The sequence below is a fragment of the Arachis hypogaea genome, chromosome 6 (assembly GCF_003086295.3).
Source record: "Arachis hypogaea cultivar Tifrunner chromosome 6, arahy.Tifrunner.gnm2.J5K5, whole genome shotgun sequence".
Lineage (NCBI taxonomy): Eukaryota > Viridiplantae > Streptophyta > Magnoliopsida > Fabales > Fabaceae > Arachis > Arachis hypogaea.
The window spans coordinates 8,446,051-8,464,356 of NC_092041.1; the positions used below are offsets into that span (position 1 = coordinate 8,446,051).

Here is an 18,306-nt window from a genome sequence, read left to right on the forward strand (position 1 = left end):
TAACAACCTTAAGTAGGAAATTCCACTAACAGAAACCCCGTGTGAATATCCCTAGACCCTAATACAACCAAGCTTAGGAGAAAAAGAAAGGATAAAAACAAAACTGGTTTAAAAACCGAAACTTCCAGTTTGATACTATAGTACATCTATCCACCTAGGAAGGAGGGAAATCAAATAGTGGATAATATAACTGATTCTCAAAGAACTTCCACTAAAAGTGAACACCTTGTTTCTTATTTTTTTTATTCAATTATACATCAAGAGGAATATCAGTGGTTCTTCTCAAAGCAGCGCTTGGCACCCTCGAGAGTATTATGCAGCAACATTGTGACAGTCATTGGACCAACACCACCAGGAACAGGAGTAATCCAACCAGCTACTTTAGATGCTTCCTCAAAATCTACGTCACCAACAAGCCTGTAACCAGACTTCTTCGTCGGGTCATCGACAGCATTTGTGCCAACATCGATCACTGCAGCTCCAGGCTTGATCCAACTTCCCTTGATCTGAAAATGCAAAGAATCATGGTGAACTCCACATCAAGAAGAAAGACTGAAATTAACAGTAACTAATTCATGAGAAACATGGTTCTGACTGAGCAACAAAAGTATCTGGGGCCAATATGTCATCCTGCAATGACTAAGAATAAAGAGAATGTTTGGTTAGTTACCATCATCGGCTGCCCTGCTGCGGCGATAACAATATCAGCTTCGCGTATGATACTTTCCGGTTGAGTTGTGCGAGAATGGACAATAGTAACCGTTGCATCTGCTTTCAAAAGCAGCAATGAAGCTGGTAATCCAACTATGTTGCTTCTACCAACCACCACTGCTTTCTTTCCCTTTATACTTACACCACTTCGCGATAAGAGTTCGATACATGCCTTTTTACAAGTAGCAAGTGTAAATGAATAAGAAGTATGACTTTAACATAGCATTTCACAGGCAAACTTGTATTCATACATTCTTGATCATCAAGATTAGTTAAGGAAACAAAAACTAGAGCAGAACATGAATTAATGTCTATCCAACATTTTTTCAATCTCTTTATATCCCATAGGCCGAGACACCGAGTTCATCACCACTGCAAACCAGCATAGGATAAAATCAACATTACAACTAACCATGAAACTAAATTTCAGTAACATTACCTTGGGAGTGCAAGGAAGGAAGAGTGGATCTCTGTCTTTCATTGCAAGCTTTCCAATGTTGAGAGGATGGAAGCCATCCACATCCTTCTCAAGGCTGATTTCACTGAGAACTTTCTCTTCATTGATATGCTTTGGCAATGGAAGCTGAACCAATATACCTGATTGCATACATTTTTTGCCACAAACTGAGCTAAAAATAAAAGCTTGGAATTGTAACAAGTAATATAAATCTAATACCGTGAACATCAGGGTTAACATTGAGCTGGTGAACTTGCTTAATCAAATCGGATTCGGAAACTTGTTCGGGAAGGTCAATGTCGAAAGACTTAATCCCTAATTCAGCACACGCCTTTCTCTTCATTCCCACGTAACTCTGCGAGTCCTTCCTGTTCCCTACTATCACCACCGCCAACCCCGGAACCTGCAACAACACAATCGCATTACATCATTCTAATTCTCAATTTTCACTAGGTTAGATCGGGATTGGAATTGGGATCGGGATTGGGATTGATTACCTTGCCGTACTTTTGAGAGAGGGCGCGCACTTCCTCCGCGATCTCAGATCTGATAGTTTGCGCCACCGCCTTGCCGTCGATTACGGTGGCCATTTGATCGGTGAACCAACGCTGATTCGGACTCTGACTTGTAAGTGAATCTGAGCCTTACTCTCTTATCGCTTCTCACTTCTCTTTGGCAGTAACCACCTCTTGTCGGATATTTTTCTTTTTCCTTTTATTTATTTTCCGTTATGAACATTGAAAATTTGTGAATTTTATTATTGTTTTTATTTTAATTTATTGCGAATTAGCATTTATAAATGTTTATTCTTTATTTTAATTAGTTTGATTCCAATGAGCTTAGTGAAATACATGACTTCATAATTCGCAAAGTCAATTAACGATTAGGATCCTTAACAGCTCTATTTTACCAGGACATTATTCCTTAATCTCTCCTTTGATCATTTTAATTTCCGTTACTTGGTTCCGAATAAAGAATGTCAGAATAAAAGAGTTTTACTTTTTTACAAGCTTATGAAATTTTATGAAATAGTAATAGATTAAAGTAATCTAATTTTATTTTTATATATACAATTATTAAATATCATTACATACGAATGTAACATAGCACTACATAGTTACATGTATACATGAAGGTAGCAACTAGCAAGTTTTAACTGAAGAACTTGTGCATGGCTGCCATGTTCCATGTATGCGACAAATTTTAAATGAATTTTGGAGTTCTTTTTAATTTTTTTGGTTTGTCAAAGTATTTTTCAATTCGACGAACTAAGGACTAAATTTGATGGATTATATTTTCATGAATCATGTGTGAGTCCAAGACCCCAAAAACATTAACGTTCTAATAGGGTCTTCTCCATGGCAACTCCCCCTCCTCGAGCTGAGACGCCTCCCTTGCTTGGCCACATCCGCGGCGGCTGCCACCACCGACTCGCAATCCTGGTGGAGCTTCTCTCCTAGGGATATAGAGGACTCACTCGCCAAAGAGCCTTCCCCAGAGGCCTTTGTTTTCATTGTGGCTAGGCTGAGACTAAGAGAGGGAGGGTGAAGGGTGCAAGAGATATTAGTATTTAGTAGAAGTTTAAGAGAGGCTAGTGAGGACTATATATAGAAGTTGATTTTAAGGGTATGGCATCAAAATATTTTGTTTTCTTGGAACTTTTTTTTTCTTATGTTCATATGGGTGACAAGATTCCTAGTGTTTTTGGAAGACAGATGGAATCACATTTAACGACTAGAGTTTATAATATTCTTCCTACCTCTTTTACCCCCTAAAAAAATAGTAATAGTGATAACTAACTATAAAAAATAAAATCGAATGTAAGAAAAAATATAGGATTATTATTTTGTTTTTGTGTGGTTTAATGTTTAAGTGCATACATCATAATTCATAAATCATAAATAAATAAAGTCATATAATGTCTATTAAAATAAATTTGTTGCATGCCTTTTTTTTATGTAAATATTATGCAGTTATTGGGATAGTCTATTGTGAAGTAAAATTTTCCAGTTATAAAATAAAGTTCTCCAAAACATTTTTCTTTCTTGATGATAAGAATTTCGAGTTTTTTCAGGTTAGCAATTATTCTTTTGTTTGATTTATGACCATTTGTTCTTTGTAAAAAGCAAAAAGAGCTACTTTATTAGATTCTTTTTTGTTTGTCTTGTATGCCATTTTTTTAAAAAAAAATATTCTTAATATATTTTATTCATGATGGTTCATTTTTAAATTTTGGATAAAATAGTAGTTTATTTATTTACTTTTGTGATGGTTGTTAACGTCTGCTGGCCAATGGATTGCTGCATGCATAATGCGAAATTCGAATCTCAACACTTATTTAAACGGACAAATGAGCTAACTACTCCACCAACTTTTTGATTGTTGACGTTATTATTAACTTATTATATGAAATGAATTTTTTTTTACTTTTTTTATCTTTTTCTTTTCCAATGGCTTTTTTTTTTGGACGGGGACCCGGGCCAACAGACTAGCCCAGGACCAGAACAGAGATCCATGCCCCCTAAACCGACCCGTTATCTCTCGAACCGACCCATTATCCAATGAAGAATCCTTCGATTGCCGCGAGAGTGGAAGACTCTGTTTTACTCCTGCTCCTTCGTGGTTCCTTCACAACAGGTAGCCGGCGACCTTATCTGACCTTGCATGGTTGTTGATGCCCCCGGAATCAAGACGACGTGAACTCTTCCCATCTGATCTGTCGTCACACCATCTTATCTCCGAAGCAGTCCATCATCGCCTGGCCAAGCTCCATCACATCGTCTTCCTTCCGGAATTCGGAGCAGAAAGTTCCATAATTACAATTCCCAACTCTCTAACAAAGGCATGATCTTGTGGCCGATAAAAAGAAAGTTTCATATACAAAGCCCAACAAAAATCCAACATCTCTAGCCATTTACTTTTCTTACCCTCTTCTCCTGAAAAACATGCGAGTTTTGCTAGAGATTATCAATTTATCATTTACCGTAGTTTAGACTCCACAGCCTCCTAGACTCCACAGCCTCCTTAGATCTCAGCCCATGATCCGCGCTGTGTCTTCCCTGCCTTATAGTCCCGCAGCGGCAACTCTAAAATAGCCATGTCTTGGGTTGCATGTAGATCTTCTGTCTCAGATCACTGACGATCTGGATGAAATCCTGTCTCTTTGCCTGGTTCGTGTCTTTCCAATTTTGCCTAATCTCCACCTTCCTTTTGTTCTTTTATAATTGTTGATTCACATTTGGACCTCTTCTCTAATAATGCTTTGTATGTCTGCAGGTGGTTTGATGCTCCAACTCACTCGCAGTGTTTCTGCTTCTGCTGCTTTCGCCGCCGCATGGGCTAGACGATTTCCGTTTCTGGGGTCCAAGTTATTCCCTTTTCAGGTGAAGTCTCCATTAGGATTTGAATGTCTTGGATTATTGCCAAAGCCTCTTCCAAATCTGTCTCGGATTTGATTGCTTGTACTAGCTTTAAATTATCAGATTCAATTAGAGTTCTGCCCATTTGTAGATTGTTTACTATGATTATTGCTTGCCTTATTGCCTGAGCTTCTGCCATGGTACTTGATCTAGCTTGAATTTTACCTGAGAATCCTAACGTGATCCTTCCCCTATGATCTCTTATAACTACAGCTATTACTCCTTTTCCAATGGGATTTGGCTCCTCTCAAGTTGTTTATTTACTTTAGAGAGAAAAGTAAAGCAATCTAAACCATTGATAACATAAACGGTTTTGATCATCTTAAATAAATAAATAATAAATAAATACATTAAAAGAACCTTGAAAATCGTGCAACCAAATCGTGCATGTAGCAGTTTCCAAAATTGCGTGATTTTAATCTTTCATCTTTCTTGAATCCTGAATAATTTTTTGAAAAATTTAATAAAAAAAATAAAATTAATTAATTTAAATTGGGTCAAAAATATTTTTTTATTTTTTATTTTAATATAAAAAAATACTCATTAAATGTACTCAATTTTTTTGTTTATACTTAAAATAAGAATCTAATTGAGAACAAACTAAAGAGTGTTTAGAATAACTAATGATGTGATGTTGGTTTAATAGATCTCTACTAAATTTATATTGATATATATTAAATTAATTTATTTATATTTTTATGTGTTTTTATATGTTTATAATACTTGTTTCATATCTAATGTTGTAGTTTAAATTTAAATGTATGACTGGTTAAAAAAAATATATTATCATCAGAATAGACCAATAATAAAAAATATAAACAAAACAATGGATTACAAAAAAATTGAGTACATTTATCTAAAAAAAATTTAGTACATTTACATGAGTATTTTTTTATATTAAAATAAAAAATAAAAAAATATTTTTGACCCAATTTAAATTAATTAATTTTATTTTTTATTAAATTTTTTAAAAAATTATTCAAGATTAAAAAAAGATGAAAGATTAAAATCACGCATTTTTAGAAACTGCTACTTGCACGATTTGGTTGCACGATTTTTAAGGTTCTTTTAATGTATTTATTTATTATTTATTTATTTAAGATGATCAAAACCGTTTATGTTATCAATGGCTTAGAATTACTTTTTTTCTCTAAAGTAAATAAACAACTTCAGAGGAGCTAAATCCTTCCAATGGCTTAAACTTATTGGTAGTGGGATAGTGGCTTCACTTTATTGTTTTCAGTATTTTTTACCCCAATATCCCCACAAAAATGAAGGGCTTGTGTTTTACTCCAGCCCATGAGATAGCAGGCCATAACTTAAGATAATATTGAAGGCCCATAAATTCATCGATGGGTTTTAGTCTAAACTTCCGTTGGACCCTAATAATAATCTATGCAGTTATACTCGGATTCTAATAATGGATTTATTCCATATAGTCAAATATAAGAAATTAAGAAATTATATAGTTGTGTGTATACCTAAATAGGGGTGCTGCGATGTAATGTCTAAAATTAAAAGCTATTCAATCTATCTTTAAAAAAAAAAAAAACTTCCTTTGGAATGAAATTAGGGATTGAAGCTGATGTATCAAACATTATTCTATACAAATTTATTTACTATAGAGTTATAGTAATTCATTGCCTAACATATAGAGATGTACTTTAAAAAAAAAGCTATTGAGATTGTGTGAAGAACTATATAAAGCACAGACACGTTTTTTTATTGTCTTGTTTCTGTGTTTGAACATATTTCAAACACGACATACGTCAATATTTATTTGACACGTGTTATTATATCTTAATAAAAAAAAATTTCAAATATGTTTAGACACAATTAAATATCATTATATGTCAACGTGTTCAATCTTATTTTTAACATGTATTATTAAAATAAGTTTAAAAATAATATATATTATTAATTATTAAAACAAAATATATTTTAAATATTTTATATAATTAAAATTTTTTTTTTAAATAATTAAAAAATTAATTTATATTTTAATATCAATAAATTACTAAAATATTATTATAATTTATCTAAAAAATATTTTATATTATATATATATTACATTTCTATATTTTATAAAAATTTTAGATCTGTGTGTCTGTCAACTTCGTCCATATCTTAGGTGAAGAATATTTCAATAATATGTTGACTATTTTCCCGGCACTAACATTATTAACTCATACTTCATAGTAATATAATGTTGCACAATATAATTTTTATTTTTTATACATAATAATATAAAGGTGGCTTTTGAAGTTGCAGAAGCTATTTGTGTTTAATTCTAACATGTTATCGTCAAACTATGTATTTTCTGTTGTATCACACACTGAATACATAAATTCATCGAGAGTTTGACTACTTTGACCGGGTCATACTACAGGGAAAAAAATAAATTTTTTTAATTTTAAAATTTTATTTAAAAGAATAAAATATCATCTTTTATTTTTGAATAATTTTTTTATATTTTTTTAATTTCATCAATAAAATAAATAATAAAAGATTATATTTTATTCTTTAAAATAAAATTCGAAATGTTGAGGATTTAAATAAAAAAAAAAGACAATAAATAATAGGTGAACAGATAAAAGCAAAAAATTTCATGCATGATCTCTTGTATTGATTTTTGAGAATGGAAGGAAAAAAAAGAAAAGAAAAGGAGGTCATGATGAGAATGGGAATAGCCTAATAGACCCACCGCACAAAGTTGAAGCTAACTCACCCGAATTCAAACTCATAATCATTTTCGTTGAATTCATCAAATTAGACCACCTTAGCTTGTAATAATATCATCTTTGGAAGCTAGACACATCGAAAAATGTATAATTATTATAACCATTTAGAAATGGCATAGAGGTTCCTTTGACAAGAATAATAAACGGTTAAACATATATAGCACTAGTTAACTTCTAACTAAACATACTAATTTTCTTTTTGTCTTCATTTAATCACACATAATTAGATAAGGTAATTTATCTTCATGTCTTTGATATTCCATTATTGTACTGTTTTACTTTTAATGTAATTTTATTTATTTATTGAAGAGTACTGTCGCTGCAGTTGGTGAAAGGTGATTTAGGTGGACTATCGTTATCTCTTTAGGCCTTTAGGGGCATTATTGCATTTAAGAAATTACTTTTACATTTTTTTTCTTTGTCTTTTTTATTCTAGAGATTATTATTTTTTCATATGTGTTGTTAAGGGGTTCATTTCTATCAACAAGACACTTTGTTCGGTTGTCGTATCTGCGTGTCGGATACATTTTGGACACAATGTCATTTTAATAAAAAATAAAAAAAATTTTAGACACGCATGAACACATCTAAATATCATCACGTGTCTGTGTATTTTATTCGTCTTATTCTTAACATATATTTTTAAAATAAAAAATATTTTAAATACTTAATATAATTAAAACAAGACATTAAAAATAATTAAAAATTTATATTTATATTTTAATTTCAATAAAATTTTAAAATATCATTATAATTTATCAAAAAAATATTCTGTATTTTATATATATTGTGTCCTTGTATAATATAAAATTTTAAAATTCGCGTGTCAGCGTGTCCCGTGTCTATGTCAGTGTCCGTATATTATAGGTTCATTTAAAAGAAAAATCTTTAGAATCAATTAACCTTATAAAAAAATTAACAAAAATAACCAAGTCATTTTTAAATTATTAGTATCAAGTATTCACTCTTCATAACGGGAGAACCGTTAAAAAACCAAACTAAATAGTAGTAATTAAGAAGTCATAATGATGTCAGCATTGCATATAGGAGCATCTAGATGATAATTCTTTGGTATCATATATAGTAACAAATAGATTTGAGTTTTTTAAATAAAAAGCAAATATATGATTAAGACTTTTCATTTTTCTTTACACGAGAAAACATCCAATCTAATCATCAATAATGTTTTTTTTTCATTTTAATTCTTGAAACTTTTAAATGCTGCAAAGTAAATCCTCCATGATTGAAGATAAAGCTGAATGAAGATTTTGGAGAGGATGAAAATGGGGCATTCCATAGATTCGAAATAAATCATTATTGTCTGGCAAGAGGGACCAAGAAATCATACACAGTCCATATCGTAAGTCTACATATAAAAAGAATAATTTTTGATATAATGATATTATGATATATTCAATCCAAACAAATTTAACCCACTCATTATTGATTCTGTATTATAATTATTATTGTATCCAATTAAATCTTTCTTTATTTGATCCAATTATGTCCAATTAAGTCTTTCATTAACCCATCACTCCATGGGGCTTTCTAGAACTTTTTGGGAAGATAAGAAGGAAATTTGTGGGGATCCAAATTGCCAAAGAAAATTAGAAAACTTTATAACTTATAAGGATAATTAACTGTTTTTGGACATTCATTTTAAATGCTTATTGCTTAATGCTGAAGATATCGTGACATGCTGACTAAATATCACTATACACAAAATTAGAAACAGAAATGATATTACATCTAATAATGATATTGCATGCACACAACCTTTTAAAAAGAGATTGAGATTAAGAAATTGAAATTGAAAGTTAGAGATTGAGAGATTGAAATTAAATTAAATTTTTGTATTGTATTTTGTGTAAAATATATTAAATTGAATTATGTTTTAGTATTATATTAAAATAAATATAAAAATTGAGAAGTGGATTTAGAATTTAAAAAGTTAAATGAAGATATTTTTGATAAAAAAAATATTATTAAAATTTCAGTCATTTTAGTTACATGTGTTCATTTTTTTTGAAAGTACTAAAGAGACTGAAATTTTGGGAATGAAAATTAAAATTTAAGTTTTAATCTCTATCTACCTAACACAATATTAAATCTCAGTCCGCCAGTCTCAATCTCAATCTTAATCCCCTTAACCAATCGCTCCTCATCTTCTGAGATCTACTAATAAAAAATACTAAATAATTAAATATTTATAAACTTTTTTTATTTTTTACAATATATTTTAATCCGATACATCAAGAATTAATTTGTCACTAATCAAAATTCTGTTTAAAAATTTATCATTGATCAATTAATAATTACATATACAAAATAGGATTCAACTCCCCACAGTTTTTGCAACCCTTAAATTGAAATAACATTTTTTAAGCATCATGTATGAAAATACTTACTTTGAATATCCAGTTGGGTTTGTAAAGTGAGGATAAGCGCAATCATAAAAGTTCCACTTCTCTTAACTTGTTGTTTTCATCTCACTTAATGAAATGGCCTACCTTAACGTAATTTTTATTTTATTTAATATGCAAATTGATGATAATTTTCATTTATTTAATTTGCAAATTGATGGTACCGATTCTGAATTTGTGGTCTCTCACTCTCTCCCACGAAATTAAAGTCTGCACACGTACACATAAAATACAAAAAACATGGGTTTTTGCCTAATAAGCTAGTAGCAAAAAGAAAAGGAAAATTAAAAAGAAAAGCTAGTAATTAATTGAAGCATGATATTGGTCCCTATGAAATAAAAGGTAGTAGGCATAGCTAGCAACAACTACAACAAAACAAGCTTTCTATGACATAAAAGAGCAAATTATTTAATCAAAAGAGATACATAGCATGATCACTTTCCAAAAGACGATCATGCATTTTCCATAGCAAGTAATTTATATACACACTGTTCACTCTTCAATAACTTGCAAGGGTAAAGACTAAAGATCCCAAGTTACTTTACATAGCAAGCAAGTAAACTCACATGCATGAGAAAATAAGCAAAAATCAGTTATAGTAGTTGCCAGCTTGTAACTACTAACTAGCAATCAAGATGGGAAGAGAGGAAAAGAAAAAGACAAGTTAGTACAACCAAAAAAAAAAAATATACTTTACACATAAGATAGAGAAGGGAAAGGAAGATTTCATGTCCTACATATTACAGAGAATGGCAAATTAAAGCTATTGCATTGGCCTTCCCTTCATCAAACCCAAAAGCAATGCTTTTAGCATGACTTTCCTCTTCTTTTAGACCTCAGAGTCACAGTTTCAAGCCGTAAAATTAGCTACTAAGTTAAACAAAACAACAATTTGATTTTGTCAAAGCCTCCTCTTATTTTGACAAAGTGTTATTTATATTCATTTATACTCAATTTTATGTTGTACATTAAGTCGACTTACAGTTTTTTTCATGTCATGTAATGGTGTCGACTCAATTACTAGAAAACTTTGTTTTTACCCATCTAGTTAATTTCTACTCTGGTAGAGAATATTACAAAATTTAACCCCCCAACTTCTTCCATTTCTCAGGGTATTCAGCACTAAAAATAAAAATTATTACACTAACTAATAACTAGAACAACATGTTCAGATCCATCCCTCACTAATTAAGTAATATATCTTGTCACATGATGGAGCATCCACCTTGATATTGATCCTGATGATCATCATCAACATAGTGGCTGATAGGATCAGAGGGTGGTGGTGGTGGGAGGTGAGGGTATGTAGTAGCATATGCATGATGCATGGGCATGATAGGAGATCCAACATAGTATGAAGCACTTGATAGAGGATAAGCTGTGTTATAGCTTAATCCATATGCTGGTGCTGGTGGTAGAGAAGGTGGTGAATAGTACATTTGTGGTGGTGGAGGATATGGATATGGATATGCATTTTGAATTACTGGTTGTTGATGAGGCAAAGAAGATGCAACTGGTTTTGCAGAAACAGCTTCTGCTGCTGGTGGTGATGTTGCATCACCACCATCATCAACTTTACTATTTGCTTCTCCTCCTCCGGGAGGAGCAGCAGAACCATCACCATTATTGTTGTTGTTCTTCTTCTTCTTTTTCTTTTTCTTCTTTTTATTACCACCTTCACCACCAGCAGTAGCTGTAGCACCCTCTTCCTCATCACATTCATCATCTTTGTCTGAACCTTCATCACCATCAGCACTACCCTCTTTGGAACCAACATCCCCGCCAGCCGGTTCATTATTCTTCTTCTCATCATTGTTAACATCATCACCTTCACCACCACCACCACCACCACCCCCCTTGGATTTCCCAGACTTCTTTTTGTTATGGTTCTTCTCAGCAGGTGGTGGCTGTTTTTCTGGCAAAAGTTCTGCATATTTACCTGTTTTTAGAAGCCTCTTGATCAGAGTATCAGCCTCCACGTTACCGGTTACTGTAACCTTGTGCTCCCTAGAATCAACCTCAGTTGTATAAACCCCTAATTAATAATATATATATGAATAGTTAGTTGTTGTTGTTGTTGTTGTTATTATAATGAATATCATCATCATCCAAGACTTGCATGAACAAAGAGAATAAAAAATAATGGATACCATCAATTCCCTGGAGAACTTTCTTAACCTTCTTTTTGCAGCCATCACAGTGGATGAAGACTCTCAGAACCCATCTCTGAACAAATAGAGCCAAAATGATTGAATATTACTGCATGTATTACACATGCAAATTGAAAACGTGAACATGAACTTGATATATATATATATATATATATATATATATATATATATATAGTGTATATACCTGGTACTTGAGAATTTCTCCAGCTGCAGGATGATGAGTTTTTTCTTCAGATGGTGGCTTAGCTGCTTCCATTTGAGAGTTCTGGTTGGAGTGGAAACCAAGCTAAGGGACCAAGAAGAGCAAGGAAGATATTGAGTAAGAGTGGAGTTAAATAAGAGAAAAATAATAGATGGCACCATATAAGAAAATAAGAAATCATATCACTCATTAGGTGTGGATGCCACGTCACACATTCCATTAAGCATTCAGCAGCATCCTCATGACACATAAGCAAACTCACGTGACCATGAGCTTATATTTTTGTTGGGGTAGCATGTGCCAAGCCATGTGCATGGTTAAAGTAATATACATACTACCATCAGAGAGGTTGAATATAATCTTCTATATAATTACATAAAGAATAATAAAGATCTTTCTGATAGGATTAAGGTAATTAATCATGATCACTTTAAAATATGTGATTCTGTTTTCATGTTTTTATGTTTTCTTAGAATGTCAAAAAACAGGTATATGTGATTGTGGAGTAGCATAGAGAATTCATTTGCATAAAATGAAAATTTTTGTGAAATCTTATTATCTGTCATATCAGATGGTTTTAAGGCCTTCATCACCACTCATTTTTTTTCTGACTATGATTGCAGAGCTTCCACTGAATACAACCCCCCATATGATATCATATGATTATTAGGGTCCATCAACCATAAATTCATGATGCTAACCTAATAACTCAGGTTACAAGTATTTGCTAATCAGGTGGGCTTTAATTTTATGAACCAAATCTGTGGCATAATATAATAACAATATATAAATGCTGAAGGAGTTATCATTAGATACTTTTGCATAGGCTTTTGATCAGCATATATACTAATAATAATCTTATGAAAAGGATGAATGAATATAATGATGGTGGATATGCAAATATCTTGATACAACATGTGTTATAATGATCAAAGCCATTGAAGATTGGAGGGAATCCATGACAAAATGGTACAGCTTTCTTTATAGCATGCTCATATTCTTGTTGGTAGTTTACAGTTTTACAGTGGTACTTGAGTGATGAGTAGTGAGGGGTTAATAACCGATAGATGCATATTTTAAATATGAGGTATTTATGAAGGGGCAGCCTTTCGATGAATCATGAATGATGTCCCCAACTAATGTTTATAGATTTTTTAAATAAATTCTGATGAACCAATAAGTTGTAGTACTTTCAGTGCAGATTTTCAGGGGCCATTTATCACACAACCAATCCATGCTATCATGATCCTATCTCTTTTACAACATTTCAACAAATAAAATGCACGATTTTCACAAACAATAAGTGAGCCAATCTTCAACCAGTAGAATGGTCCCAATTTCCCAGAGAGTCAGCCTTGACTATCTGTACATTTCCATCCTAAACATTAATAGTTTAGAATGCATGAACTCTAAAGAAGGATTTTGTTAATTCATATCCTGAAAATTATGATTTTCCAATATAAAAAGGGTGTTCTAAATGCAATTATGAACTAAATCCGTAAATAAAATATAAGTTGATATTACGTTGTACATCTTAAATTTATAAGTGATGCAACATTTGTACAATGAGAACTAATCTTCATATCAGTCAGAGAAAGAAGGCAAATGATTTTCTCTCAGTGTAAGAAGATGTGAGCTATATTCACCTCTCATATTTTGGCAAGACATGCTTGATTTTTCATTTCCTCTACATTTTTTGTTTAATTAATTATCTTTTCAACATTTTCTGCAAAACAAAACAATATGCAAGTGGAAAGACTTTGACAACTCTGCAACTCTGCAAAACAGTTGGCTCTGACTAGGTCATCAAGTATATTGAGTAAACAATTTATAAAACATAATCACAAACTACAGCAACTGCAACAAACTAGTAAACTACTCATCATTGTAAGGTTAGCAAAAGAGTGTGTTCTAATATTCAAGTAACCAAGACAGTAGAGGGATTTGCTTTTAATCTTATATCTACTAGACCAAAAGAAGTTAGTTCTCTAATTTCCAAACAAAAAAAGTATAACCAATGGACCACAACAGAAAGGTTTCACTTCAGCACACCATAAACGGATGTTATGAGTAAAATTTTATCCCTATCAAGAAAAAATATTCCAAGTAGAGAAAGTTAACAAACAATTGATATACCATTCACTAACACTTAATATCGTGTCAGGTAATTAGTTATATGTATTGAGCAGTATGTCAATTGTTAGTTACATACAAGAATATCTGGCATCTCTAGAAGATTCCACTCCAAGTTAGTTAGTTTTAAGCTTAAGATTAGAACAGATGCCTTAGATCTATGCTGTGCCAAACAGTACAAGACACAAGGTTTGATGGTGAAGAATGTGGGTCCAATCTACATCAACTCCTTTAAGGGCAAAAAGAATGAACAATATGAAATGATATCTCCCATGCCATATTGGCATATAGGAAAAATTAAGTAACCTATTCATGCCAGAAGCTAGCTAGCTGGTTTATGCACGGTTGCCAAAGAAATAAAAAAGTGAAACTTAAATTTGCAAAAAACTATTACTAGTGTATCTAGCAAAAAGAGCTATGGATCATCACTAATGTGTAGGACTCCACTTAAAACTAATATAATATTAGGGGATATGCAGTCTTTTGGCAAAATAGTTTAGTATAGCCATAAAATTAAACATGAGAACAAAAACATCTATATCAACACACGATGATATCTTAATGGAAACGTAGTTATCTTCCACTTTCTATAAGCTAGTGGTTCAGGCAGGCTTTAGCAAAAGGTAAAATGGCTTCAATTACGAATGTTTCATATTTCACATCCAAGATCTACCTTCTCATTAATATCAATGTTAAAACACTGGTCAACCTCATCATAATTATGAATTAGAACACAAATTCATCTTTTAAAATGCTAAAAATAACAAATTCAAATTTAACCTTCCGAAGAACACAAGTGACTATGAAAGTGCTTTTATACACAAAACAACACCCGAAGTGACTGAAGCAAGTATGATCAAGGCTCCATTCCTTGAAAGCCAAAACTGAGTCCATGTCAAGGGTTTTGACACTTCAATCAGAACCTTCTGAAACTGTTCATTCAAATCATCAAGTGATCCAGTGTTATCTATCACTACATCTGCTTTATTCCTCTTCACATCAAGTGGCATTTGAGCATTGATCCTGTTCCCAGCATCCTCCTCACTTGATTTGTCTCTCCCCATGAGTCTCTTTATCTGTGTTTCAGGATCAACCCACACAACTATAATTGGCTTTGTGAACTTGTCCATCTTAGCCTCAAACAACAATGGGACATCAAGAACAATAACCTTATACCCCTTAAGCCAAAGCTTCACCACTTCCCAAAAGATTCCAGAAGATATATGGGGAGCCAGTAATCTAAAACATGATCACAACGAAAATTCAAAAAAAAAATCAACAATCTAATTCCAAAAATGATGCATTTTAGGAATGATTGAATTAAAAATACTAGCTATGGGTTAAGAATTATTAAGTCTTCAACTTTAGCCTACTCTAACCGTAGACAGAGAATTGACCAAAAATCTAGGATAAGAGCACGTAGAAATAAATACTAAAAGAAGTAGATTTGAGCAATCCACATATGCAAAATTGTTAAGAAATTTCATGTAAATGAAGAGAAAAAGAGTAAGATTTGATAACCGATTCAGAAATTGGCGCTTATCAGGATCGGAGAAAACAATCTGGCCAAGCATGGGTCTATTGACTTCTCCATTTTCAAGGAGGATTTCCTCCCCAAAATCTGCAACAACTTTTTTCCATCCACCGCTACCTTTCTTCAAAGCATCCTGCGAATTCCAAACATTCACTGAACTTGAGAATTATATTCAGTTTAAAAGCAAAACCCCAACAAATACACACACATCACAAGAAGAAGAAAATAACGTACACGAGCGACGACATCAGCGTCAACAACAGGAACCCCATGGGACTTGAAGAGATTGGAAACGGTGCTCTTCCCAGATGCGATTCCGCCGGTCAACCCAACTATCCTCATTTCCTTTGATGATATTCAATTCAATTCAATTCCTCCCAGGGTGTTTGGAATGTATGAGCGGAATAGAATTGAACTGATTTTATCCGAACCGTACGCGTCCAACCCGCAGATCCAACCCGAATTTCGCGACCTGGTTCTGTGCTTCAAATCTGCATCTGTTTCAGATGACGTTAGATCAGCCTCGCCAATCCGTTGCGACGAATGGCGACCAACTGAGCCGGCGATGATGACTTTGTCCGTCGGAGCTTCACTGTTAGCAGTTAGCACAGTCTGCAAGATGGAGAGGGAAGAACCGTTTTAGAACAGCAACACGTGATGGAGAGGGAAGATTGTTGGCTATTTGTCCATAGTTGATTCCAAAATCAGAACCACTTGTCTGTATAAAATTATAAATGTCTCAGAGAAAAACACAGTTTTGAAATATCAGAAAAATAAAATGCTTAAATTCCTATGCTGAATAAGAAGAATAAGTACACAACCAAATTGATAGAATCATAAAACTAAAATGAATAATATATAAATTAATTAATGGCTTTTGATTCCTCTGAGGATGCAATGTAGTTTCTCTTTCATTCCATGAAGCTAAGAAGGAATAACATTCTGATCACTAAACAACTAGACTAGAATGTTCCATTAGCAAGAAAACATAGACAGAAACAGAATAAGATTACCCTAGATAACAAAATCAGTTTTTTCCATCAACTTTGTGTGGAATCAAAAGAGAATCATGCAGAAGTATACAAGTTACACACCAGAAATAGTGAGAAGCAGCATAAGCAGTTTGAAGTAGGAGGAAATGAATAAATTTGCATGGCTTTGACATGACTTTGACAAATAACACATAAAAATATGCATTGAAAAAGTACAAAATTTCAATAAACATTACTAAACAGAGGCAAGAAAGAACAATCATCATTCAGCAACAAACATTACAAACAGCAACAAGTAATCACACTATTACCAAATTCAAAAAGAATGAAAACCAGATAACCCCAATCATAAACACCATTACCAAATTAAATAAAAAATCAACCAAAAATCACCTTGCAAATCAAAAACTCAATCTCTTGAACTCAATAATCACATCAGTTATCCAACTAAATAATTGCATCACAGTTATCATAAACTGATTTCAAAGCCTAGAAGCAGAGTGAAATTAAAAACATGAAGCATATAATAAATCAAAAGATCACCAATTGCAAATTTTTTAATAAGAACAGAAGTTAAGAACAATGAAAAATGAAAAAAGATTCAACAGTTTTCAACCCAATTTTAATAAAGCTCATCACAATGATTAACAACAACAAAAAGTACTGAAGGAACAGTGAATCAGTAACACGCAGTGCAAATTTAAAATTTAAAAGTTATCAATTTAAAATTTATCATCAAATACAATCAGTAACCAAAACCAATCAACCAAGCACTGACTGAGTATTCTGTTCTGATTCTGTGACTGGGAAGCAACAAATTCAGGAACAAATTCAAGTTACAGCAACAAATTTAACAAATCCAAGTAAAGTCCCGATTTACAGCAACATTTAGATTAGCAACAAGGCAAATTTCATTAGCAATTCAGCAACATGCAAAAATACAGGGAGAAGGGAAATCTGAAAAGAGAGAACAGGGAAGCGATGGTGCAGGGACTCACCAACGGTCGACGGCGAGTCGGCGACCACCCCACGGAAGGCGACGAAGCAAGAGACAACACCACGAGTTGCTTCTGCCGCCGGCGACGAGACAGACGAACCACGAGATGCCAGTGACTGAGACGAGACTCGAGTGAGACTGGGAGGCAGAATCGAGCAGAGACAACCACGGACGACGAGCAGCAACCAACACGCACAGCTCGAGCACTCACTGGCGGAGGGAGGCGCGAGCAGCCGAGCACAGAGGAGAACGGCGAGATGCGAGCACCCGACGTGGAGGATCCGGCGAGAGGCCCGAGAGCACGAAGACGGAAGTTCTTGAGTGCGATGGACGGCGGCAGCAGTCTCTCATCCAACAGACGTGCAACTTTTTCAGAACATTGGTTAGCACAGTCTGCAAGAGTTTTCCTTTTTTGTTCAATGCAGAGAAGTTTCTTTTTTTTTTGTCTTATTATATTTTTATTTTCTTTTTTTGGGCTTGATTTTATTTTGTATCAGACTGACACATGTTAATATATTTTTGGCAC

At 33.0% G+C, this 18,306-nt stretch overlaps 3 protein-coding genes and 1 long non-coding RNA gene across 5 annotated transcripts; 1 reads left to right on the forward strand and 3 right to left on the reverse strand.

Moving 5' to 3' along the window:
- Positions 1 to 89: 89 nt before the first annotated feature.
- LOC112695812 (bifunctional protein FolD 2) lies at positions 90 to 1,862 on the reverse strand. Its single transcript, XM_025748301.3, has 5 exons — positions 1,666 to 1,862; positions 1,388 to 1,571; positions 1,151 to 1,308; positions 671 to 883; positions 90 to 506 (listed from the first exon to the last, which is right to left on the reverse strand). Exons 1-5 carry the CDS (start codon positions 1,756 to 1,758, stop codon positions 270 to 272), a joined length of 885 nt encoding a protein of 294 aa, XP_025604086.1. The 5' UTR covers positions 1,759 to 1,862; the 3' UTR covers positions 90 to 269.
- Positions 1,863 to 2,738: 876 nt separating this feature from the next.
- LOC112695814 (uncharacterized) lies at positions 2,739 to 4,759 on the forward strand. Its single transcript, XR_003150524.3, has 2 exons — positions 2,739 to 4,338; positions 4,445 to 4,759. It is a non-coding gene; the product is annotated as an uncharacterized lncRNA (long non-coding RNA).
- A 5,883-nt stretch (positions 4,760 to 10,642) lies between these two features.
- LOC112695816 (uncharacterized) lies at positions 10,643 to 14,766 on the reverse strand. The gene is made up of 4 exons (XM_025748303.3): positions 13,771 to 14,766; positions 12,107 to 12,208; positions 11,902 to 11,977; positions 10,643 to 11,786 (listed from the first exon to the last, which is right to left on the reverse strand). The coding sequence occupies exons 2-4, from the start codon at positions 12,176 to 12,178 to the stop codon at positions 10,957 to 10,959; spliced, it is 978 nt and encodes a 325-aa protein (XP_025604088.1). The 5' UTR covers positions 12,179 to 12,208; positions 13,771 to 14,766; the 3' UTR covers positions 10,643 to 10,956.
- Positions 14,767 to 14,911: 145 nt separating this feature from the next.
- On the reverse strand, positions 14,912 to 18,214 carry LOC112695817 (dephospho-CoA kinase). 2 transcript variants are annotated; one of them, XM_025748304.3, is made up of 4 exons: positions 17,782 to 18,214; positions 16,026 to 16,509; positions 15,779 to 15,924; positions 14,912 to 15,496 (listed from the first exon to the last, which is right to left on the reverse strand). In XM_025748304.3, exons 2-4 carry the CDS (start codon positions 16,131 to 16,133, stop codon positions 15,058 to 15,060), a joined length of 693 nt encoding a protein of 230 aa, XP_025604089.1. In that variant the 5' UTR covers positions 16,134 to 16,509; positions 17,782 to 18,214; the 3' UTR covers positions 14,912 to 15,057. The 2 variants fall into 2 exon arrangements, with proteins under 2 accessions (XP_025604089.1, XP_025604090.1); XM_025748305.3 differs by having other exon boundaries at positions 16,026 to 16,403; positions 17,782 to 18,203.
- Positions 18,215 to 18,306: the final 92 nt, after the last annotated feature.

What these genes read in the sequence shown, in the direction of transcription:
- LOC112695816 (XM_025748303.3), bottom strand. Translation starts at nt 12,178, where the DNA reads ATGGAAGCAGCTAAGCCACCATCTGAAGAAAAAACTCATCATCCTGCA. An exon ending in GAGAAATTCTCAAGTACCAG is followed by an intron (nt 11,978 to 12,106) that starts GTATATACACTA and finishes CTATTTGTTCAG; the next exon opens with AGATGGGTTCTGAGAGTCTT. An exon ending in AGTTCTCCAGGGAATTGATG is followed by an intron (nt 11,787 to 11,901) that starts GTATCCATTATT and finishes ATTATTAATTAG; the next exon opens with GGGTTTATACAACTGAGGTT.
- LOC112695817 (XM_025748304.3), bottom strand. Translation starts at nt 16,133, where the DNA reads ATGAGGATAGTTGGGTTGACCGGCGGAATCGCATCTGGGAAGAGCACC. An exon ending in ACGCTGATGTCGTCGCTCGT is followed by an intron (nt 15,925 to 16,025) that starts GTACGTTATTTT and finishes TGGAATTCGCAG; the next exon opens with GATGCTTTGAAGAAAGGTAG. An exon ending in AAGCGCCAATTTCTGAATCG is followed by an intron (nt 15,497 to 15,778) that starts GTTATCAAATCT and finishes ATCATGTTTTAG; the next exon opens with ATTACTGGCTCCCCATATAT.
- LOC112695812 (XM_025748301.3), bottom strand. Translation starts at nt 1,758, where the DNA reads ATGGCCACCGTAATCGACGGCAAGGCGGTGGCGCAAACTATCAGATCT. An exon ending in TCTCTCAAAAGTACGGCAAG is followed by an intron (nt 1,572 to 1,665) that starts GTAATCAATCCC and finishes GTGTTGTTGCAG; the next exon opens with GTTCCGGGGTTGGCGGTGGT. An exon ending in TGTTAACCCTGATGTTCACG is followed by an intron (nt 1,309 to 1,387) that starts GTATTAGATTTA and finishes GTATGCAATCAG; the next exon opens with GTATATTGGTTCAGCTTCCA.